General features: G+C 42.3%; 1 protein-coding gene across 1 annotated transcript in view; it reads left to right on the top strand.

Annotated features, from left to right (window-relative positions):
* The window catches only part of LOC140356312 (low-density lipoprotein receptor-related protein 8-like), a 61543-nt gene that overhangs the window by 14315 nt on the left and 22350 nt on the right, over nt 1-24878 (top strand). The window contains exons 3-4 of the mRNA XM_072441176.1: nt 10853-10975; nt 20933-21061. Coding sequence (XP_072297277.1) covers nt 10853-10975; nt 20933-21061 — 252 coding nt within the window. The remainder of the gene's footprint in view (nt 1-10852; nt 10976-20932; nt 21062-24878) is intronic.

The raw sequence follows: 24878 nt of genomic DNA, 5'->3' as shown, positions 1-24878 counted from the left end.
TAGTCACTATTATATCTAAACCATGTTAAATCAAAACAATACAAAGCGTTTTTTCTAAAGCAAAAATGAGTATGATAACCCTAACATTTAAACTATGATGCAATTTCTTCTGTAAAAAAATAAAATAAAGCATCTAAAATAGTGAAGTTTATCCTCAGGGGCCAATGTACAGTAAAAGAACCATTGTACCACTTTCCAACAAAGACTACAGTACATCCAAGAGGCATTACGACCGGTTGCATCACTGAACCGGGCGAGATACAAACCCCATCACACACTACATCACTGCAAACAGCTGCCTACAAATCCCACAATCCCTCAGTCCTGGACACCGCTATAAACTGTGATGTTTTTTCCTGAATTATTTTCCCGAATGTTAATTTCACCACAGTTGTTTTGTATTGTTCAACTATTTTGTGTGATTAATGCAAATGTACTGTACTGTGGCATAAATAATCTTAATAATGAGCCGTTTTGCCATTTATTGCGACTTGTTTTTGCCTCAACCTGCTGCATGTATTGTTAGTAAATGTAGGTCAGCTCATTGTTCCACTGCTCCACTTATTGGGACATTGTGACTGCTGCAAACAGGCACCAGTTACATACAATAACATACAATTCACAAATGATATCTTGGTGAATAATGAGTCTGCAACAATCAGACTTTTGCATGGGTTTGTATTTGTGTAATCCTCTCATGTTCCATCTGCTTGGTTCATTGTTCTGAAAAATGCATCATATCTTGGACCCGCTTTCTTGCTGTTTGTTGTAGCGAGCTTGAGCGAGGATTTAAAAATAATACATCAGAAGGCATGTACCGGTAATGTAATGGCAGTAAACCAGCCAGATCTAAAAAGAAAGAGGGAAACAAATGATTGAGTTAGAGCGAGCGTATGTGCTTTATATTTCATTGGTCACAACTGGTTAAATCAGTGATTTTCATGTTGCTATATTTGTTAGTAAAATAATGATGAAGTCATGGTTTGGCGATTTTAATGAAAAGCCAAAGTAAAAAGGTCAAGGTCATAGTTCAGTAAAGGAAATATTGTTTTTTATTGTGGGTGATCACTACAGGTTTCAGAGGGATGATAAATTAGCACTGTTGTCAGGGTTGTCAAAAGTACAAAAGTATAGAAAAATCTAAACTAGATACTCGCTTGAGCAAGTATTGATCAAAAAAACAAAACAAACAAACATGTAAACAGGACAAGGTTGGACTTTTCCTGCACAATTTTAGAATGTTTGATTGAGCATCAGAACTGGTAAAAGGCCACACTATAAAATGAAGAACCTAGGCTACTATTAGTTGTTATTGTTGTTATTGTGGTATCGACATTGGTATCAAGCCTTTTCCTTAGCATCAAAATTGAGTTTGAAATGTAAGTATCTTGACAAGACTATATGGAAACAAACAGTTAGGTGAAAATACCTTTTGAATGGTGATGCGTAATGGCAACTATAAAAAGGAAAAATAGATGGACTCCTTGGGAAATGTTTTAAACAGGAAATATCCTTTTCCAACACCTGGACTGACGATTGCGCTCTGGCTCTGGTGAAAACCTGTGTATCCCACCTGTGTCTAAATATGAGTTCATGATGATTCACCGCGAGTTGTCCTTGGAAACAGAGGATCTTTTTTAGCCGAGTTTGCTTACTCTCTTCAGCAACACAGTGTCTGCACCAATGTACCTGACCAATGTGACCTGACAACAGCAGAGAAGACTGTCCTTTAGCAGCTTGGGAGTTATAATAAGTGCAGTGCCTTTTAATCAGGGTCCAGTGTCAAAAGAAAAACTGGAAGGGCAGCACTTCATAAAGCAGCAAGTAGGACTGGGCGATTAAAAAAGTAAATGGTCGACTTACTGTAATTGGTTTTGTAGATATACTTTACACCTTCTTTTCAGTCTTGCATTTGTTTTTATCATTTTAATCTCGATTCAATATTGAGCTATAGTCTGTAAATCAGACTGTTTGCTTTCCATGTGCAGCCGCCCACAGTGTTGAGGGGGTTGAGTCCTGACGCCGATAGTTTACTGCATGTCCTCCCCTCTCTCTCACCCCCCATTTCACACTTTCCTCTCCTGTCTAATAAAGCCTACAGGAAACACATTCTTTAAAAAAAGAAAACAGTCATGAGGGAAGAGTCTAAAAAGCCACTAAATTTGGCCGTTCTGTGCATGTGGAAGCCACAGCAAAGATGCCCTCAATTTGACATTCAAGCCTTTTCTCACATATTTAATTATTGAAAGCATGAATTAATCAAATTATTATATGTATATGTATGGCCCAGTCCTAGCAGCTAGGTTTTAATTTAAAAGTGCATCATGTATCTTTTCTGGTGGAGTGTCCGCCACCTGCTTGTCTCCATGGAGATATCCACGAAGACAATGAATGGTCGACATGTCTTGTTTTTCTAAAAACAGTGTCCAGATGATTACAACTGAAACGTTTTCTACTACTACTACTATTGTCATTATCATTATTATTATCATTATCATTATTATTATTATCATCATCGTCGTCGTAGTCGTCGTCGTCGTCGTCGTCGTCATCATCATAATATGCTCTTATTTGGTGGGGACAGTGCATTTTAGTGAACATACATGATACACATACTGTAAACACACCGGATTGAAGCCAGGGGCTAATTTTCACCCGTTGTTTCACATTCACGCCACAAACATTCATACATTGTATACTTGGACACAGTGATACCACCCCCAATGTACTGGATTGGGGGTGGTAATATCTAACCTTTACTTTTCCAGGTGAAACATTAAGAACAAATTCTCATTTACAGTATTGGCCTGGCTCAATGAGCTATTCACTCTCACTTGTCAATATAGTCACCATTTTATTATAAATGGGTTTGAATAATGGGAGGGAGAGATTTTATTATATTAAATCACAGGTTGGAGAATTGACAATCTTGGTGGTAATTCTACACTCTAACCTTAGCTGTAATTTATATCATTGTTTGTAGGGCTGCACAACATATCCCAACACAATAATTTGAATATACTTTAGGTGCAATCATCACATTGCAAAGACTGCAATTATTTATGTAATAGAATGTCCACTATGAACAACAAAATCTCATTCATGTCATTGTTTGGACCTCTAAACTCTCTAAACCTTTCTCAAATGATATTTCCCCCAGATGCGTTTGAAATGAGCACTTTGAACAGAATATTTTTGTACATAAATTGCAAATGTAACGGCAATTACAATTTTGTCTAAAATTGTGTAGCCATAAATAATTTGGGAAAGGAGCTATATTTCAATAGATGTTTTGTGTGTCTGAGAATGCAAAGTGTTTGCATTGAAGTGCAGTGGCATGTGGCCTTTAGACGGTTACAGAATCGTTCTTTTCATTACACACATCCAAAATCACAGCGACAGACTGTTATTGACAAACGCTGTGTGGATCAGATCATGTTTCTATTTACACCAAACGTAAATTGAAACAAATTAACTTGACCAAAATAGACAGTGTCACATCAGCGCACAAATGAGCTTAATAAGATCCAATGATCATTTGCAGACACATTTCAGGAACAGCTTGTTCCAAGTTGTCTGTGTTTTGTATGCTTCTGTAACACATCCCATTAGTTGGTGGAGGCTCAGTCATTTGCATGGTAGTGGATTTCAAGCGGATACATTATGTTTCCTGCCCCGACAACACTCCTGTAGTTCAGAGCCTGGTAATGAGGCCATTTGTCTTGTGACGCTTGGGAGAACGTGCTTATCACTGCATTACCTATTAAGCTTAGCGTGGCCCCGAATGAAGAGAGCGGACATCAATATTCTTCATAGTGAGGAAAAGTTCTGCAAGGGTTAGAGAGTGTGTCAAATGACCAAAGGCTGTCTGCGTAATGACTGTTTTGGTTCAGGCATACAGTATATTTCTTAGTATATTGTCAGTAGGCTTCAGGAAGTTATCAGATGCATACTAATAAGTTCCGTTATTAATTCTGTTAGACTTGCATTCAATTCTCAAACTCTATGAAGTAAAAATCTTGACATTGAACTTGCAAAAGAATCTATTGTTGTTGCCAGTGGAAACAATTATTTCTGACAAGATCTGTCTAGTTGTTACTTTACAGAGACTTTACATTTCTGATAAAAAAAATAAATATGTATATAAAATATTTTCTCCTACCATAAAACCTTCATAATTCAATTGATTTAGCATTTATTTCACCTGAATAAACCATGTGCTTAACCTTTCAATGCTCTTTGAAGGTTGAATTAAAATTACGCTACGTCTTGGTTATTTCTGTTCACTTATTCCTGCGTTATAGAAAGACTCCAGTTAAAGCGCAGGTCAGATGTGAGATGAAAGTTACTCAAGTGTGTCGTAATACAAGAAAAGGCCAGATCCTTCCTCTGCACATTTTGCCCTAGAGCTGCAACGTAAATCAGATGTCAGTGATTTGGGCTGTATAGTCTTTCCCCATCCTTCTGAATCCGACACACATTTTGCTCCTTAATAGGGCCATTGGAGACACGGGCTGTGGAGATATGTTATCCACGCCCGCTCAACTGGCATCAAAGCAGTGCAGGGCATGAACGGCTGGTAGGACGGGCCCGCAGCAGAAGGCAGGGCTGGGGAGCATGGGTGCAGGTGCAGTGTTGGTGAGCTCCTCCTCCGTCTGAGCAGGGACATGCCGGAGAAAGCCCCCAGTGCAATCTGCCCGTGTCACATCCCATTTGAGGCGCCCGTGCTGTACAACGAGGGCTGCAACTCAGAACCAGCTCAAACTCTGCCATTCAAACCCTGATTGGACTAATTAGCGCGTGTCTTTTTTTTTAAGCCCTGACAAACCTCTGTAGGAATAAAGGCCTTTCATTAAACTTCTTTTGTACGTTTTTGGAGTGCCTTGATATCTAAGCGCTTTTCTAAGCACACACTCCGGTTTCACTGATTGGAACACAAGCCACGTCCTTGTTTTTCTGTCCATTTCACTCACCCTCTTTATAATATGCATGGGATGTATCCCGAGTGATTGATGGTTTTAGAAATGTAGATATAAATGTAATTAAGGCATTGTCAAGGCATTGTTATTATTTTAGTAAGATAATTGTGCCATCAGGATGACCAGATTGAGGTAAAATATGCCTATTAAAGGCGCAATGGACGATTTTTCGGCGATTTGAGAACACAGGCGGAAGTGCACATGCGCACTCCCCCGTGCGGACTGATACAACACACACGTGCGTTTGTTTATTAGCGCAACGGAGCGCATCGCATCTCTCGTCTCACGACGTGATTTACGTTCACTTCTGCGTCAGCTCGAACTGTCTTTCTCCGTCTTCATTTTGCCCCGTACACTGAGGGAACTATATTATGATAGATCCATGCGCTTAGGCACGCGGAAACGTGGGGACGAACCGCACGCAGCTGCAGGTGAGCGGTAGGTGCGTTTTATGATTGATATGTGGCAGGACAAATGATTTATCCACGCCACGAGGAAATATGATAAAACATTTGCTGAAAAAAATCGTCCATTCCACCTTTAATAGAGGATACATAAAAAATAAAGAGCAATCACGAAATTGTTTAATTTCTTCCATTAAATAAAATACTAATAAAGGCATACGTTTTGTGCAACGTTTTAGCAAAAAACAATAAACATTCCCCCCCTGTTTTTTCCTTCATTTTGGAAGGTTTTACTATACACAGTGTTTTTCCTGTTGTGTAAAGCACTATGAATTGCCTTCAGTACAAATAAACTTGCATTGCCTTGCCCAAAAACTTATAAAAACATGTGTCCTTGCTGTGAGCTGGCTTGCCTCCCCACAAACCTGACTTGTACTTGGCCTAGTGGAGCCTCTTTGTGCTTGTTTCCATAGAATTGCTGTTCCTTTAGCTGTAATATCCCACAGTACGGCATAAAACGCATACATCTGCAGGGAGAATGTTCCGAAGTATGGTTTTCATTTAATATTTCCATAGAATCATGCAGGTAACCTTTTGCGATAACAACTGAACGATAAAAAATCCTGCAAAACGTGGCAGGTCATCTCAATCTGTGTAAAATCCAGATAGACGATGATGTTTTATGATTAAATTAGTGTATGAAAATGTCAAGAGTTGATTAGTTAACATGTTTTGTATTAATCACAACACCACAACAGTTTCATGTGAATGTTGAGATGATAGCCTTTGTGTAATATCATGACTAATATAATGCCACCTGTCCTTACTCAGCTCCACATGTCCATTTCAGCAAAGTATTATTATTACTGTGGCACTGTCACTCACGGCCCTGTAGCTTTTACTGCTGCATATATAACAACTTCACATTCCTCTGTCACTTCTCCTTCAGCTCGCCCCCCACACTCTTCACCCCCACAAGCGCACCATTTTAAAAGCTCTTCTAATTAAAACACAAAGTCAGTCTTAGCAGATGGCATGCACTGGACGAGGTAATTATTGCCAAGCGAACCATGATCCCTGTGGACCTTCTCAGAAATAAGGAGCTCATTTCATGTCGTTGAGAAGATATGAAGCCTGCGTAAATTCAGCCTGGAAGACCTAACTCCATCCATCTACGTCAAGGCCACCATGGAAGGACCCCTCTCCCCAGCGCCATCATCGCACTCAAGCGGCGCCCGCCTGTCCGTCTGTGAGAGTCAGATCCCTCACTTCACCATGGACTCTGCCAGGTTTCTGCGCTTATCCCAAAGAGGTTATGCAGTTTTTCCCGGCCAAGATGGCGGGTGAAAGGTCAGGGGGCGTCTGCATCATGGCCCCTGCACCTGCTCCTCATCCCCAATCAACGCTCTCAAGTGACTCCTCCCCGCTCCCAATCAGCGCCCAGGCGGTCGCATTTAAGCCCTCAGGCTGATGGCTCGGCCGCTCAAACCGTACTGCGACCCACCACCTCCCCAGCTCCTCCTCTACATTCCCCTCATCCTCTACCTTCTCTTCACATCTACCACCACCAGTCTCCAGGCTCCGGGGGGAGACATCTAATACAAATAGATCATGGAGTGCCCATGATTGCAACGTCTTCCGCCGGGGTCTGAGCGCCAAATAACTCTCATAAAGCTTGCTCAACAGTCCATTCTCGTGGTCTCTTTGTCTCTCCAGGGTGAAATGTCTACGTCAGTCATTGTGTGTAGGCATGAGACTCAAGTTTGTTTTTTGAAACTACCATGGGACCCATGTCATGGAACTACAGATTTAAAAATGCATTTTTGGCAAAATCATACATAAAAACATGGGGTCATGTTAATTAATATGCACTTTACCATTTAATTCAAACGGTGATCTTAAATTATATATTAAGCAGCCTCAACTTTGATGAGCTTTTTACTTTGTTACAGCACTATTTCCTCATGACCTAGTTCTATCTTGATTTGTTCTTGCTTGTTTTTGAGTAATCCTTCTGCAACTGAGGCTTGAGTGCTCAGAAAATTCCTGTTTTCACCCTTTATGCCACTGCTCTGTACTACTTATTTAACACAATTAAGACTCTGAATGACACATGTAGGGTTCTAAAATGTCACAGCCACTTTTCCAAAACAAAAAAAAACATGTAAATGACAATCTGCTGCTTGTTACAGTGAAATGTCACTATGAAAAGGCTTATCAGTTCTGCAGTTTTGAACAGGAAGTCATGTGCGTGTTTCTCTTATTCTAAGCTGTTTTAGATCAGCATTGTCGTGAATAATTAGCAACATTTTAAATAGTGATCTACATATTACCATATTTTATAGTTCAATACAAAGTAGTTGAATAATATATAAAATGTCTTCTTTAAGGACGACTTAAAGACACTGTGACAAGCACAGCCCAGTTTTGTGTCCCCAAACCACCAGTTGGGGAAGCACATTGCATACTGCATCCAATGAACTATTTACACATTTTTACTCAGCCTCAAAGCCCAACATTTTCACCGTTACTCATAATAACACAGAAAACTATAGAAAGTTGTGTATGGGAAGATAAAAGTTTGTCTTTTATTTAAAAATATTTTGACAAATTAATCATAGTGTTGCCAAGATGTGCCTTTGAAACTCTGCAGCCTTGAGGGCGTCTGCTGCGCCACCTGCATCGGTGAAAAATGCCACTGAAAATATATCTGTCTGTGCACTTCAAGGAAACTCTGAGAAATGTCTTCTAGTGTTTGAGCGCTTCACTAATGACTTTATACACTGGAGGGAGAGGTGGTTAAAAGGATGTCACAATCTGCTCTGGCCCATAATCATCCGTCTAAAGCACATGTTCTGTCCCTGATGGAGACGCAAATGGCACTTAAGTGGTGCTGAAATATCTTTCTGTGATCTTTGATAAACAACTGCATGCTTATTCGGAAAAACTAGGATCTGGAGAGAAGATTAAAGCAGTTGAGGAGTTGGTGTATACTGTTGAAAATAATAACCAAACAACAGCCAATATTTGCATGTGTGGCAGGATAGCCTGCAGGCGGGCCCCTGCCACTCCTTAGATGCCCCTGATAGGTCAATCGATCAAGCGTACGTCCATAAATTGCTGTCTGGTGACGTCAGTCGGCCTCTGACCTCACACACTTCCTGGTTGCTGGGTGCTCCACCTCGCTCCTCAGTCCAGGTATTTTGAGTTGTATGTGAATAAGAAAATATTGTATGTCTAACAAGTGTTATCATTCAGTGTGCCGCGGTGCTGCCATGGGCCCGCGTGGTGTGCGACCTCCGGGATGTGCGGCGTGCGGTTGGCCGGGCGGCGACCGCGGCGTAAAGCCTCACGCGCGCTAGCTGCGCCGTGCTGCAGCCATCCTGTTCCAGGTGCCCGGAGAGGACCCTGTCTTGCCTTTTGTTGGGAACGCTTTAACTGAACGCTTTTTGCGAACGCTCGTATGACAACCTGTCTCCTATGAAGATAACGGACTGTGAACATCGACAATTTGTATCAATAAATGTATCAATAACTTAACCCATGCCTCTGTTGTTCCAACGACGAACTTGCGTGCCTTCGATTAGATTGGTCCTGAGCCAGAATCTCAGGTGGCGTTGTTGGAAATGTGAGTGTAAACTGTGAACATGGAGTAAAATAGTGGACGCATTGGTCCACTCTGCCACACATGCAATCTTTCAAAATAAGGAGTGGCTCACAAACTGCTTTCAAACTACTTTCATCATAATTGGTTTACTCAAAATTGTATATTTGGATTCCTGCATGTCTGAGTTTATCTTTTGTCCTGCAACTGAGGCTTGAGTAAAAAAAAAAAATCCTGCTTTCACCTAACTCATATCTCTGCCCACATCCTTAGTGGTGATTATTTGAAAAATTAAGACTCTTGTGTAGGGTTTTAAAATGCCATGTAGTCTCTTCAAGAATAAAAACGTTTAAATGACAATCTGCTGCTTGATACAGTGAAATGCCATTATGAAGTCAATGGACCTGTTTCTTCTAAGCCAGTTTTAGATAACTATTTTTACAATGAACAATATGTAAACAGGTTAACGACTTGTTATAGTAGTTCAATATGTACCTTAAAAAAGCATAACATTTCTCCTTTAAATATGCGCTATGAACTACGTAATTATTTCATATCTGTGGATTAGACTTTGTCCTAGTTTTTAATACCCTAATGTTCAGTGTGTACTATATGTTTAATATGACATTTTTTTTTATTTATACCTGTTATTGAGGCAAGGGCAGCAGGACCTATTTCTTCTTTCACACATTATAGAAACTAGGATCATACAAGCGAACTGGGATAATGTTATTGCTTTGACATTGGTGCTTTGACACGAGCGATAATTGCAAATGGAGGATTCAAACAAGATTTAAACGTAAAGACATGCCATTTTTTATCGCAGGACAATTTTTGGCAAATTGTCCTGCGCTCTCGCAGCTGGACTGCCATAAAATACTATATGATAATGTCAAAGGTGACTCTGGCTTCAATGGCACAATTCACTTTCACTGTTCAGGGCGATGAGAAAGAATGAGCTGGTGACGTAGCTCTCATACTAGAACACATACATAATTGTACACCTTTACTTTATAATAGAAATAAAGTGTGAAGAACAATACACCTTTTTGTAAACCTTAACTAGGACTACAAACACATGCATTGGCTGTGAAAATTTACAAAAATATGTTATTGTACAAAATCTAGACTCAATTGGGCTCAATTAATAAATCTTACTAGAATGAAAAACAGAGACAGAGTCTTCTTGAATTAGATGCAGAGAGCGCACAACGAGACAAATTTTCACAGAAATAGACACTTGTATAAAATATCTATACTGTGAAAAAACTGATTTTTACTTTACTATAGGACAAAGATTGTGTAACAATTACATTTCCATCAGATATTGTGACAGTGTGCACAGTGTAAATGCTCCAAGTGCAATGTAATTTATAGATATGTGCTTCATGCATGACACCAGAAGATATGAAGTCATGTGACAAGAGCAGCAGCCGACCACTGCCTGTTTTCTTTTATTAGCTCTAACGTATTTTTCTTTCCGCTTTGTTGGTTGTTGAGGATTTCAAGAGTAGTGACAATCTTGTCTTGTAAAATGTTTAACCTCAGATCTCAGCATCAATGTCTTTCCTTCCTTTCCCGTAATGGAAAACTAGAGATTGGGGAACAGAATGTGCGGCTTCCAAAGGATTCATGAAAATAGCAGAAGTGAAGGTAATTAGCGAAGGATATCAGAGGAGATTGCACTGAAAGAGGCCGAGATGAGGAGTTTTATCTCAGACGATTACTGTGACAATGGCTTGGATTTAGATAATGGAGCAAGTTTCGCTTCATCTATTCAGTCTCTTTGTGAAGTGACCCAACTCTTTCTGAGCCTTAACTCCCACTTCTCACGTTGTTATCTTTCTGTCGCTTTCTCCTAACAGCCAGGAAGACGTGTGCCCCAGCGGAGTTCGCCTGCTTCAACGGCCAGTGTGTCCCGGGACGCTGGAGGTGTGATGGGGAAGTGGAGTGTCCAGACGGATCAGACGAGGCCGAGGAGACATGCAGTAAGTGCTTTTGGCCTGGGAGTTTTATGGCAGATTCTCTTTCAGATCAGACCATTTATATGGACTTGGGTACAAGAGAATAAAGACATGCAATGGAGTGGAAGATCTTTTGAAAATTCAAGTGTTTTTCGGTACCACAGTTGTTGCATTACTTGAGTTTATATTACACATTTTTAATTTTGGGGGATACGTGTAGTAAATCACTACAGGATAAATAAAAAACAACCTTGTGACTACAGTATATGGCGAGCATCGGGGACGGGGACTAATTCCTCACATAGTGACACAAATAATAACTCAAATAAGATTAAAAAGTTTTTGGAGAAACTAGTTGAGTACTGAATAACAGTTAATGTACAAATGAAAATCAGATTTATGATTTGAGTTCCTTGTATCTGATTCCGATATTTCTGAAGAATAGACACAAATATTACAAAAGTAAATTATATCAGAAAGAAAGCGTAAATGTTCAAATGATTTAATATTGCTTTTGTCACTTGTAGATTTACTAATTTGGAATGTAATGCTTCTTAAACATACATTTCCTCTCTGATATCTTTGTATCATTTAGTGAAGTATAGGAAAAGTGTGTTGTCAAGATCAGCTTGTAAAGTAATGAACAAAAGGGATGAAATGGGCTGTAATATCCATAGCAGAGTTAAGTTTAAATACTTCTTGTCAGCGTGTACATAGTACAAAATACTTACTTTTGGTGTGCACTAGTTGTTAAAATGTTCACATTCTTCCTTATGCCAAACTTCCAACTAAAAAAATCTACACAATTTGTAGCTTTCACCTCTTCCGAGTCCGACGTGGTCTGAGTGTGACGGGAGTGTGACGTGGCTTGAGCGTGAGTATTACGTGAGCGTGGCGTGAGCGTGGCGTGAGCGTGAGCGTGGCGTGAGTGTTACGTGAGCGTGGCGTGAGTATTACGTGAGTGTTACGTGAGCGTGGCGTGAGCGTGGCGTGAGCGTGGCGTGAGCGTGACGTGAGTGTGACGTGAGTGTGACGTGAGTATTACGTGAGTGTTACGTGAGTGTTACGTGAGCGTGGCGTGAGCGTTACGTGAGCGTGGCGTGAGTGTTACGTGAGTGTGACGTGAGTATTACGTGAGTGTTACGTGAGTGTTACGTGAGCGTGGCGTGAGTGTTACGTGAGTATTACGTGAGTATTACGTGAGTGTTACGTGAGTGTTACGTGAGCGTGGCGTGAGTATTACGTGAGCGTGGCGTGAGCGTGGCGTGAGCGTGGCGTGAGCGTGGCGTGAGCGTGACGTGAGTGTGACGTGAGTGTGACGTGAGTATTACGTGAGTGTTACGTGAGTGTTACGTGAGCGTGGCGTGAGCGTTACGTGAGCGTGGCGTGAGTGTTACGTGAGTGTGACGTGAGTATTACGTGAGTGTTACGTGAGTGTTACGTGAGCGTGGCGTGAGTGTTACGTGAGTGTTACGTGAGTGTTACGTGAGCGTGGCGTGAGCGTTGCGTGAGCGTGGCGTGAGTGTTACGTGAGTGTGACGTGAGCGTGGCGTGAGCGTGGCGTGAGTGTTACGTGAGTATTACGTGAGCGTGGCGTGAGCATGGCGTGAGCGTTACGTGAGTGTTACGTGAGTATTACGTGAGTGTGGCGTGAGCGTGGCGAGAGTGTTACGTGAGTATTACGTGAGCGTGGCGTGAGCGTGGCGTGAGTGTTACGTGAGTGTTACGTGAGTGTGACGTGGCGTGAGCGTGAGTATTACGTGAGTGTTACGTGAGCGTGGCGTGAGCGTGGCGTGAGCGTGAGTATTACGTGAGCGTGGCGTGAGCGTGGCGTGAGCGTGGCGTGAGCGTGGCGTGAGCGTTACGTGAGCGTCAGTGTTACGTGAGTGTGACGTGGCGTGAGCGTGAGTATTACGTGAGTGTTACGTGAGTGTTACGTGAGCGTGGCGTGAGCGTGGCGTGAGCGTTACGTGAGCGTGGCGTGAGTGTTACGTGAGTGTGACGTGAGTGTGACGTGAGTATTACGTGAGTGTTACGTGAGTATTACGTGAGTGTTACGTGAGCGTGGCGTGAGCGTGGCGTGAGCGTTACGTGAGCGTGGCGTGAGTGTTACGTGAGTGTGACGTGAGTGTGACGTGAGTATTACGTGAGTATTACGTGAGTGTTACGTGAGCGTGGCGTGAGCGTGGTGTGAGTGTTACGTGAGTGTTACGTGAGTGTGACGTGGCGTGAGCGTGAGTAGTACGTGAGTGTTACGTGAGCGTGGCGTGAGCGTGGCATGAGTGTTACGTGAGCGTGGCGTGAGCGTGGCGTGAGCGTGAGTGTTACGTGAGTGTGACGTGGCGTGAGCGTGGTGTGAGTGTTACGTGAGTGTGACGTGGCGTGAGCGTGAGTATTACGTGAGCGTGGCGTGAGCGTGGCGTGAGTGTTACGTGAGCGTGGCGTGAGCGTGGCGTGAGCATGGCGTGAGCGTGGCGTGAGCGTGGCGTGAGCGTGGCGTGAGCGTTACGTGAGCGTCAGTGTTACGTGAGTGTGACGTGGCGTGAGCGTGAGTATTACGTGAGTGTTACGTGAGTGTTACGTGAGCGTGGCGTGAGCGTGGCGTGAGCGTTACGTGAGCGTGGCGTGAGTGTGACGTGAGTGTGACGTGAGTGTGACGTGAGTATTACGTGAGTGTTACGTGAGTTTTACGTGAGTGTTACGTGAGCGTGGCGTGAGCGTGACGTGAGTATTACGTGAGTGTGACGTGAGTGTGACGTGAGTATTACGTGAGTGTTACGTGAACGTGGCGTGAGTGTTACGTGAGTGTTACGTGAGTATTACGTGAGTGTTACGTGAGTGTGACGTGAGTGTTACGTGAGTGTGACGTGAGCGTGGCGTGAGCGTGGCGTGAGTGTTACGTGAGTGTTACGTGAGTATTACGTGAGCGTGGCGTGAGCGTGGCGTGAGTGTTACGTGAGTGTTACGTGAGTGTGACGTGGCGTGAGCGTGAGTATTACGTGAGTGTTACGTGAGCGTGAGCGTGAGTATTACGTGAGCGTGGCGTGAGCGTGGCGTGAGCGTGGCGTCAGTGTGGCGTGAGCGTTACGTGAGCGTGGCGTGAGCGTGGCGTGAGTGTTACGTGAGTGTTACGTGAGTGTGACGTGAGTATTACGTGAGTGTTACGTGAGTATTACGTGAGTGTTACGTGAGCGTGGCGTGAGCGTGAGCGTGGCGTGAGCGTGGCGTGAGTGTTACGTGAGCGTGGCGTGAGCGTGGCGTGAGCGTGGCGTGAGCGTGAGTGTTACGTGAGTGTGACGTGGCGTGAGCGTGGTGTGAGTGTGAGTGTTACGTGAGTGTGACGTGGCGTGAGCGTGAGTATTACGTGAGCGTGGCGTGAGCGTGGCGTGAGTGTTACGTGAGCGTGGCGTGAGCGTGGCGTGAGCGTGGCGTGAGCGTTACGTGAGCGTGAGTGTTACGTGAGTGTGACGTGGCGTGAGCGTGAGTATTACGTGAGTGTTACGTGAGTGTTACGTGAGCGTGGCGTGAGCGTGGCGTGAGCGTGGCGTGAGCATGGCGTGAGCATGGCGTGAGCGTTACGTGAGTGTTACGTGAGTGTGACGTGGCGTGAGCGTGGTGTGAGTGTGAGTGTTACGTGAGTGTGACGTGGCGTGAGCATGGTGTGAGTGTGAGTGTTACGTGAGTGTGCCGTGGCGTGAGCATGGTGTGAGTGTGAGTGTTACGTAAGTGTGACGTGGCGTGAGCATGGTGTGAGTGTTACGTGAGTGTGACGTGGCGTGAGCATGGTGTGAGTGTGAGTGTTACGTGAGTGTGCCGTGGCGTGAGCGTGAGCGTTACGTGAGCGTGAGTGTTACGTGAGTGTGACGTGGCGTGAGCGTGAGTGTTACGTGAGTGTGACGTGGCGTGAGCGTGAGTATTACGTGAGTGTTACGTGAGTGTTACGTGAGCGTGGCGTGAGCGTGGCGTGAGTGTTACGTGAGCGTGGCGTGGCGTGAGCATGGCGTGAGCGTGGCGTGAGCGTTACGTGAGCGTGAGTGTTACGTGAGTGTGACGTGGCGTGAGCGTGAGTATTACGTGAGTGTTACGTGAGTGTTACGTGAGTGTTACGTGAGCGTGGCGTGAGCGTGGCGTGAGCGTGGCGTGAGCGTTACGTGAGCGTGAGTGTTACGTGAGTGTGACGTGGCGTGAGCGTGGTGTGAGTGTTACGTGAGTGTGACGTGGCGTGAGCATGGTGTGAGTGTGAGTGTTACGTGAGTGTGCCGTGGCGTGGCGTGAGCGTGGCGTGAGCGTTACGTGAGCGTGAGTGTTACGTGAGTGTGACGTGGCGTGAGCGTGAGTGTTACGTGAGTGTGACGTGGCGTGAGCGTGAGTATTACGTGAGTGTTATGTGAGTGTTACGTGAGCGTGGCGTGAGCTTGGCGTGAGCGTGGCGTGAGCGTGGCGTGAGCGTGGCGTGAGCGTGGCGTGAGCGTGGCGTGAGCGTTACGTGAGCGTGAGTGTTACGTGAGTGTGACGTGGCGTGAGTGTTACGTGAGTGTTACGTGAGCGTGGCGTAAGCGTGGCGTGAGCGTTACGTGAGCGTGAGTGTTACGTGAGTGTGACGTGGCGTGAGCGTAGTGTGAGTGTGAGTGTTACGTGAGTGTGCCGTGGCGTGAGCGTGGCGTGACCTGAGTGTTACGTGAGCGTGGTTGTTTTGAGCCTGATTAGGAACACTGGCTTTTCGCCCATCACACCTGGGTACACTGTCACGCCTTCATCTACCTAGTTCCTGTGAATGTGGCAGACCTGCATGCTAATGCAGCCCTTATCAGTGCTCTGGCAGCGTTAGAGAGTGCAGCCTGCCTGTGTCCACCCACACGCCTCGCGCTCGATGCTGTCTGATGCTGAGAGCCAGAGAGGCCTCCATTACCTCTCAGCCGAGCCGTTAACACCCAGGATTTGTGACTTTTTTACTGTTAGTCTGTATCTCGCCCACACACTTCCACGGTGTGAGAGAGCACAGGTCACCTCAGACAAATAGAAAAGACAAACAACATACCATTTATTGATACCTTTTTATCCCTAGCATCTTTTAGTAGTGAGACTATCAGTGTAAACGCATGTTCATATTCAACTGAGGCTACTGTAAATTATAATCTCTGTAAAACAAATAAAACAAGAACAACAAATCTGGTCTATTCCGCATCCTGTTATATGTGAGTTTATGAGTTTATATATTCATATATACACACATACTGTAATAAGGTATACATTGAGCGTGCTTTGATTAGCATTTGTGCTCTAATAGTGATAAGTAACACAAACAGAGTTTGTGTTGTTATTGGTCGCAGTTGTGTGGGTCAGTTTTAATGAATAATGCATCATGTGCCTTTTATGTCACCCACAGTAAGTTGAGCCTTCACAGAATCACACACAGATACTGAGAATCCAATCTAAGATAAATGAAGGAAAGATTCATCTCTTGGCTACGGATTAAACGGATAGAGATTTTGATCTGCAGGATCATATAAAGTTATTTATATGGAAATTCATGGCTTTGAACACCAACTAAAAATGTGCTGGCAATTTTGCAAACAGGAAATCTGTTAATCAACATGAACCGTAATTGAGAGCTGCTAAAATGTTTGTACTGTTAAATTAAATTCAAGGTAGAGATTCTCAAGCTCATGTTCTAGTCAGTGAGGCATTTCTCAGACCTCGCTTAACCTATACAGAAGTAAATATGTATTAATTTTTCTGCAGAAATAGAGCATGCAGGCTAAAAAAGCCAAATAGATGTAAAGTATGAACAAGTATTTAATTTCAACCAGGAAAAGACTTTGCCGTGCCACTGTTGTATAGAGGTTGTGCACATGATGCTACAACAGAGAGTTACAGCAGTGAGAGCCAAAACTAGTTTGAGTGGTCTCTCCTTGAAAAAGCTGCTTCTGAGTGTTAGTTAAATGGGTTTAGAAAAGGTATCCTTTATGCTGCCATTAGTCACCAAGCTAGCAACAACTGAAAGAATAAAAACTGAAAGAAAATTTGAACGAGATAAATGAGGCAAAAACAGCACAGAAACGTGTCATTTGTGCTGCCACTCCTGTCTAAACATTAGTGGGCGTGTTTTTCCAATGAAAATGACACAAGTGCATAACCTCTACACTGTAATTGGATTATGTTTTGCTGTGACATGGCATGGGTTGCTGTCTGTGCGTTCACTTTATAATGTAATCGTTTTCAATGCAAAGTTTCAATTATGTAAATAACACGGACGGGCGAGTAGCACGCGCACCACAGTTTAACATCCGCTAATTACATCCAGCTCGTGTGCACCTTAATGTACCACGCTCCACTTAAGCCTGTTAACCTAGCTGCACAGTCTCGCACATGTTGCCTTCAAGTCAATATGGAGTATAATTCTTTTGTATTTTCCCCTACTTTTTAAGTTACACTTTTTCTCAACATTGTGATGTAGCTCCTGGACTTGTTCCTGCAGACATCTGTGCCACAATCTTACCTGGCTCAGCACACTGATTCCCAATTACACGCTGGAGTAGCGTTACACTGTCACATTAAGAATTTAAATGCGGGCCACACTAAGTTACTTGCGAAAGCTAAAAAATAAATGACTCCAGAGAAACATGGGAGATACAGAGTTCTTGTAGCAGATCAGGAGGAAGTGGCCCACTGCAGCCAGCTGTGCCTTCAGCATCTCTGTGCAAGAGCCACTCTGTCACCCAACAATCAAGAGAGGGAAATGTCAGCTACTTTCTGACATCTTCTGGTTTGAGCACAGGCTGGTCCCTTCTCTCTTTTCTTTGTAGTTTATCGCTATAATGTGTGAGCTATAATCCTTTGGGACTGAGTGGGTGGCAGGGACCAACTATAAAAAACAAACTGACAACATGGACGCGCAAACAGTGAGTGAAAAACTGCTTTCTGATACAGAAATCCAGCGTCTGCAAGTCATCACTGAAATTGTGTTTGTATCCTTCCGGCCTGTTGAAAATAAGGAACAAATGTAGTGCAGCCAAAATAGAGACAGAAAAATACAAAATATCATGACAATGTATGTTGATTTTGCAGTCTCTGGTGCTATACAATACAAAGATTTCTACGCAAAATATTATCACAATTATTGTTTTAGATTATGTAATCTCCAAATACGTTTAGCTTTTTAACACTACCATATGGTCTTCTAAAACAATGAAGGGAAATGTCAAATGTCCTTTTTTGTGAATTATCTATACTTGTTCAGATTGTCTACTTTTGTGTCAGTTAGTGTCTGGGTATCAATGGCAACCGTAGTCTGTGATGTTAGTACAATCTGACTATTTGAATATTATCATTTTATCCCACTGCTCTTGTAAAGCTTATGTTGGACCAGAGTGTAGACCAGTAGTGCACCTCGGCGTCAGCTGAAACATCCCTGGAAAGGACCAGAAGCAAATGTCAGATTCCCTCAGCCATTTTTACATCTCACACAAATTGAATCACTTTTTGACTTGTGGACTGTTTTGGAGAGCGTCAAGAGCAAATTATGTTTTTAAATTTGCAAAATGTATAATGTGACTGAAACACACATCTTCCTTGAAAAGCAAATGTCATATTCACACAATTATAGCTATTTCTCCAATGACTGTTTCAATTTCATGTTCTTCTAAACGCACTTTACAGATAGTGAGCGTCAACGTCCACTGAGACGTTTTCTAATTATTCACTCACACACGCCTGCATTTATTATTGACTTTTTAATGAGGCGATTCTCACAACATATTCTATACAGTTTTCAGTTTCAAAACATCAAACTTTGATTTTGATGTCTTCTAATGCATAGCTCTTTTCTCATGTTTAGCGTTCAGAAGCTTTTAAATCCACTTGAATATTGGAAAAGAACATGTTTCTATAGATTATTTGACAAGCAGCACTGTAGTTAATCTATAATTTACAAAGAGCTGGATAGATCAGCTCTAAGCCTAGTTCTAGTCTTTGTACTTTCGTTTACATGTGCAACTTCACAACGATCTCCATGTGTCATGCGGCGGGCAAAGGCTTGTGCTACAGCGGTTTTAATACTGCGGTTGAGCAAATGGATTGTAGAATGCACACAAACGGCTTTAGAATGTGAACTGAAGTGTTTGAAACCCTAATGAAATTTTAACTGCGTATGAAACGTCCACAACTCACTTTGTGCAAGTTATAATAAGACAATTAATCACATATTGCAGTTGCGCTGATGTGCTGATCCAACAGATAAGGATTTCCACTAGAGTGCGTCTGAAACTTTTGAAATGCCATCTAAACTGAACTAAAGTTGGCCTGAATCCGTCATAACACAGATCTAAAATATGATATAGTCAGATGTCATTGTTGCCAGACTAAACAAACAGAACAACTGGAATAAAAAGGACAACAAAATCCCTTGAACATTTTCTTACATCATCAAATTTGGCCTAATATCATGCCTTTCATATTGTTTTTGCCTAAAAAACCCAGCTCTGTTTGGCCCTAAACATTTCCAGGCTCTTTCTTGTTCTTGAAAGGCACCGTAGAGTAGAGTCTGACAGGAGAAACAAGGTCATATCCTGACGCTCCAAAGTAAATCATTACTCTCTGACTGTGTTGGACCGAGGGCTGCCACAGGTCTTGTAAAAGGTTATGAATTGAAAGTGAATCTCCTGCCAAAACGCCACAGTGGAGATGAATTCCCATTTTTCACTCTGACGGTAAACAACCGCCAGCATCGACAGCAGTTTATCTGTGAGTAATTGGCTTTTATTGTGCCGTCTCCTCCTCCAGCACAAACCCATCACCAGTGTCTTTATAAAATCACAACTTAAATAGTCAGTGCCTGTGTATGGCCTCCGCTCGGCACGCTCAAGTTTGAGTTCTGTTCAAAGGAGAGGAAGCTTATGATTTCCTCAGTTACATTTACATTCTGAGCAACTTCCTCTGCTGTCATCTGCCATCTTTTCACTCACTGTGGATGGCTTTGATATTTCCTTAGGAAAATCCTTTCACTGTCACGAGAAAAGAAGGACTGCATGATACGTTTTAAAAGTCTCTCAATCTCATTGTATGTATGTATGTATGTATGTATATATATATATATATATATATATGTATATGTATATATATGTATATATATGTGTGTGTATATATATATATATATATATATATATATATATATATATATGCATTATGAAGTGATTATGAGTACAACATAGAATTATCTGTTTAATTCCCTGATTTAATACATTAAGAGAAATCGCGGTGCCGCTTCACTCCTTCCTCCAATAATTAATTATAGTGATAAAGTGCAGCAGGTCTGATTAGTGTGAAACATACAAGGCTTTGAAAAGAAAGTTACTTATCTTTGCATTCAATGCATAATTTAATTTAGAAAGAAATTAACTTACAATTTAAAGTGTATGACCTTGTAAAAATGTTTCGAATGCCAATTAAAGTACTGAATCTGTATCTTCATCTTTTTTGAGGATGTCTACTCTAAAATAACATTAATACACAACAATAACACACATTCCGTACATAAACCAATTTGAAAATGGAATAAAACGCTTCTCTTAATACAGCAATACGAGTTTTCTGAACATCGGATGTCAACAATGTTTGCAAATTATATTTCATTGGTTGTGCTTTTTGTTTTGGCTGCTTTGGGCTGCGCTGTAAGCCAAGCTGTATAATTAACAACATGCCTCATAATAAATATAATCTGGATCAAATCTACATTGTGCCAACTCGAGCAGATTGGCAGGATATGGAGAAAGAGGGGGACGAGTGTTTGTTATTTTTCACGATCTTTCTGCAGCTCGCGTCCAGGCAGTAAAATCAATAGGGGCAGGAGTTGTGGAGCTCTGGATGTGTTTTAACCGCGTCTTGGGTGCAATTGGATGTCTCGTGATGCCTCCCTTTGTTTTTGTTATGTTGGGCCTCAGACCTCTACAGTAATCTCACTATCACTATGATTTGTTCCAACAGGCAAACAGACGTGTCCCCCAGAGAAGTTTGACTGCGGGGGCGCCACCAACAAGTGCGTGTCTCTGTCCTGGAGGTGTGATGGAGAGAAGGACTGTGAGAACGGGGCAGACGAGGAAGACTGTGCAGCGGGTGAGAGTTTATACGGCTAAACCTAAGTGCAAAGTGCTTATAACAAAGCACTGCTCCTGTAAATGATGAGGGATTCAAACAGTGATGTCAGGCCAATTGGCAAATAATATGGATGTTTTTTAGGTTGGGGCAAGAGCCAGTTTTCCTTTTTCACACTCCAGCCAGCTTTTTCATTGAGTAATCTCCAATACCTGGATGAAATTTAAACATTTGGGTAAAATGTGTGGCAAACAAATAGAATTATCACTTTGAACGGTTGTTTGAGACAATTATGGACAGTATACTCTTTACTCTAATTTAGCATATCTCCAAAACGACAATTGCAATATTCTAAATATTTCAACATATCTCCTGCCATTAAATAGGACATATCTAGACGTACCCTGGTTAGATGTATAAGATCTTCATCTATACATATACCATTATAGGCCCACATGATGAATATTAAAGAAACTATTATTTTGTGTTTAAAAACTCTATTTTATGGGGAAAAAATAGGGAGAACACTCATTGATCATTATTAAAGGCTAAAAGAGTTTGAACTGAATTTGATTAAAGTTTGTGGAATCATATCCGGAGCTGTCATTTCAGTTCTGATTTGCGTCTCTCCAAAATAACGTCACCACCTACTCAACCAATCAGGCAGGATGGCTCCCCCGCCCCCTCAGCCTGAAGGGACTATCCTTGCCCTACTTCTGAGGTGGCATGAAGAATTGGCTTCTCCTTCTCCACGGCTCGCTCGCCTCCCTCGCCTCCTCGTGTCAGGACGATGTGATTGAGGCGTCCGGCTTTAAAGAAGGGTGTGGCGCCTGTGGGGTCTGAGTAATGGGCAAAAAAAACAGCAACACGTGGCAGAAAATGCACTTGAAAAAAGATATCCCCTTTCTATATTACATTAAACGCTTTTGTTTTCCTCTATGTTCCCCCCACCTAGTTGTTTGCATATGTGTGGGAGGAAACAAAGTCTGGCATTTCAGTTATCCATTGCCTTTAAAAAATTACACGTTCGGTTGAGCCAAAGCAGCCTGAAAAATCATGTGCAGTTCAAAATGTACATTACCCTTTTCACGCTTTATTTCTTCCTATAAGATCTTTTAAGTGCCCTGTCAATGCTTGCCTTGTACTCAAAGTGGCCCCGCACACATACCATGCAAGTGCCAGTGATTCATCGACTTTAGATCTAATGCCTTCTTAGCTTAGATGGCTTTTTACAGCACTGCCCATTGAGGCGCAGTCTAGCCCGTGCTAATCCTTTTCTTCATTCTAATGTCCGTATTGATGCAGCTGCTGTAAGCCTCTCGGCAGTGACAGGGAGCCCGCCCCCCCCACCCCAATCTCTCAAAACGCCCCCCAATTCACTCCAGGCTTTATCTTCTCTGCTGTGGTTCATAAACATCCTTTTAATCCTCATAAAAAATAATTAGGCAGAATCAGACTTCATTGACTGATTAATCGACTAATCGACTTAACAACTAAAGGACGACAGTGCTAGTGGCAATTATTGTTCTTTTGGTCACTGTATTTTTGGCACCTCAATATTAGAACCAGTCAGAAGTGGCGAATATATCAACGTTTAGATAATATTGTGAATGTTGTTTTGAAGATATGCAATATTTTAATATCAAGTATATTGTTTGTATTAAAAAAGAGCTTATTATTAATAAGTTATGTTGTAGACTTTGGTGATATTTCTGCACTTATTTGATACAATTTTCCGACATTTCACATTTTGTCTAATAATTAAACATCAGCTAATATATTTAAAGACATGTTGTAACACATTTCTGTTGGATTGACATAATATCGTCTCATTATTTGGATACTTTTTTTCAATATCACTCCCACCTCTAGAACCAGCAATGCCTTATTGCATTTTAAAGCTGCAGAACCTGATTTTCCAACTGTGTATTGAGGAAGTAGTTTTTCCCAGCTCTCAAATCCTCTGGCACAGCGCTAGTATGCACAGCTTTAGAAACTAACTGCTTTATCAGCGCATAGCAATGGTGGACTGACATTGCACAGCCAACACAACTTCATATTGTAGTAACGCATCAGGCGGTGTTATTTCAGGTTTGTAATTGGTAAAATGTTTTACATTTAGATGTTGACAATGCGCAGTAACTGATTTAGCCACAAAATGCTGCATTTACAGCATGGTGGAGAAACAAAATTGATTCATTTACAAGAGTAAAGTCGGTCACCCCAACTCTATGCTCCATTGGCAGGCTTGTCTGGAGCGGATCACATTAGCCAGCATCATCCTGTACATCACTGTACAGGATGTACTGTACATTCTTCAAACTTCAGCAGACAAGGCATTTAACACAAGACTGGTTGTTTTTATCACATTGTGTTATGTTGCCATCACAATTGGGTCCAAACAAGGCCAGTGAATTGATTATTCACAATGAATCTATTATTGAGATAATTGTCTACTCATTTAATTTTACAGAGACTCTAAAACCTGCCCTTTGCTGAGAGAGAAGGTTTTTGACAAAGTAGGAGTTCACACCAAAATGACACAGGAAACAGGAACATTTAGTGTTTGGAGTGGAAAAACTCTCTATTTTGTTCAAAATTATTAAAATGTCCTCAAGCTGCAGCTTTATCTGTGTCATTAGTGTGTTGCAAACATAAACAAAGTAACTGAAAAAATATTGCCAGAAATGACACAAGAAACACAACCTGTTTTGTCTGTTACAATCCTCCATCTGGACGTCCTCAAGAGTTACCAGTTCACTCGCTTCATCTGGGCCAAATGTTCTAAAAACCTCATGTTTCTGTTTTTTCTAACTCACTAACTTTACTGCCTAATACGTGTCACCACAATTCACTCACAATGTGGCTACTTAAGATTTCAGGAAAGTCTGAATAAGTCAGCCACGTCGGTTGCTTTTTGGAACATAAACACACCACATTTCAAAACAGCCAACATTTTCACTTTTAGTCTAGCACAAGAATGAACTGAAATGCCGATTTGACAAAGTGCCTAAAGAACAGTAGTGTCTGTGAAACAATGATAGAGTAATTAGTGTCAGCAGGAGAAACACTTAAAGCTGGATGTGTCTCTAAGTGCTGCAGACTGGAGCCTTCAGATCTCTCACATTGGCAGTCAGGGCGTGTGGTGTTAGGGAGGAGCGCAGGAAATTACCAGTTGGTTTGAATGAGACTTGGTGCGTTAGTTGCAGGCTCGCTGCTGGCACCGGTGCAGGGGAGCGCACTTCAAAGCAGTGGATAACACAGCTGTCTTTTTGGGGGAAAGGAGAGGAAAAGGGGAAAGGGGTGATAAAGGGTGCAGCAGTGGAAGTACAGAGCACCGCTGTAGGGTCAGTGAAATATGAAAAGCTTCAAAAATCCATTCAAGATGTGACCCCGAAAACTTAAACTGTACTGTAACGGAAAAAGTATATTATGTAAGCTACAGAAGATGAAGTTTAAAAAAAGAATGAACACAGGACTTTATACAAATTAGCAGCAGTTGTCCTTGCCCTCTTCTTAATTTGCTGACAAGCTGATAGCTGAAAGGACGGACACAAAGATCAAATACTACGATAAATGTGATGCACCATTTTTTGACCACTTTTTAAAATTCAAATGCTGTAGAGGTATAGCTAAAAAACTTGCCAAAAGGTGTTTCCTTACTCCTTGAATAACGCCAGCAATTGTCCGTTGTTTTTTACTCCCTCTGTCAGCGGTAAAATGTAAAGCCTGATCCTTAAAGTCTTACTTTAGCTTCTTGTAGCCTCTTAGATCGCTACACTAAAGTCATTATTCTTTGGTAAACTTCATCTGTAGCCACAGTTGCCCTGGCATAGAC

This window comes from Eucyclogobius newberryi, unplaced genomic scaffold (assembly GCF_026437365.1).
Source record: "Eucyclogobius newberryi isolate DKJ021-1_F unplaced genomic scaffold, fEucNew1.0.hap1 SCAF_12, whole genome shotgun sequence".
Taxonomy (NCBI): domain Eukaryota; kingdom Metazoa; phylum Chordata; class Actinopteri; order Gobiiformes; family Gobiidae; genus Eucyclogobius; species Eucyclogobius newberryi.
Note: the sequence above shows the minus strand (reverse complement) of the source record. Positions and strands in the feature narration are given on the sequence as shown.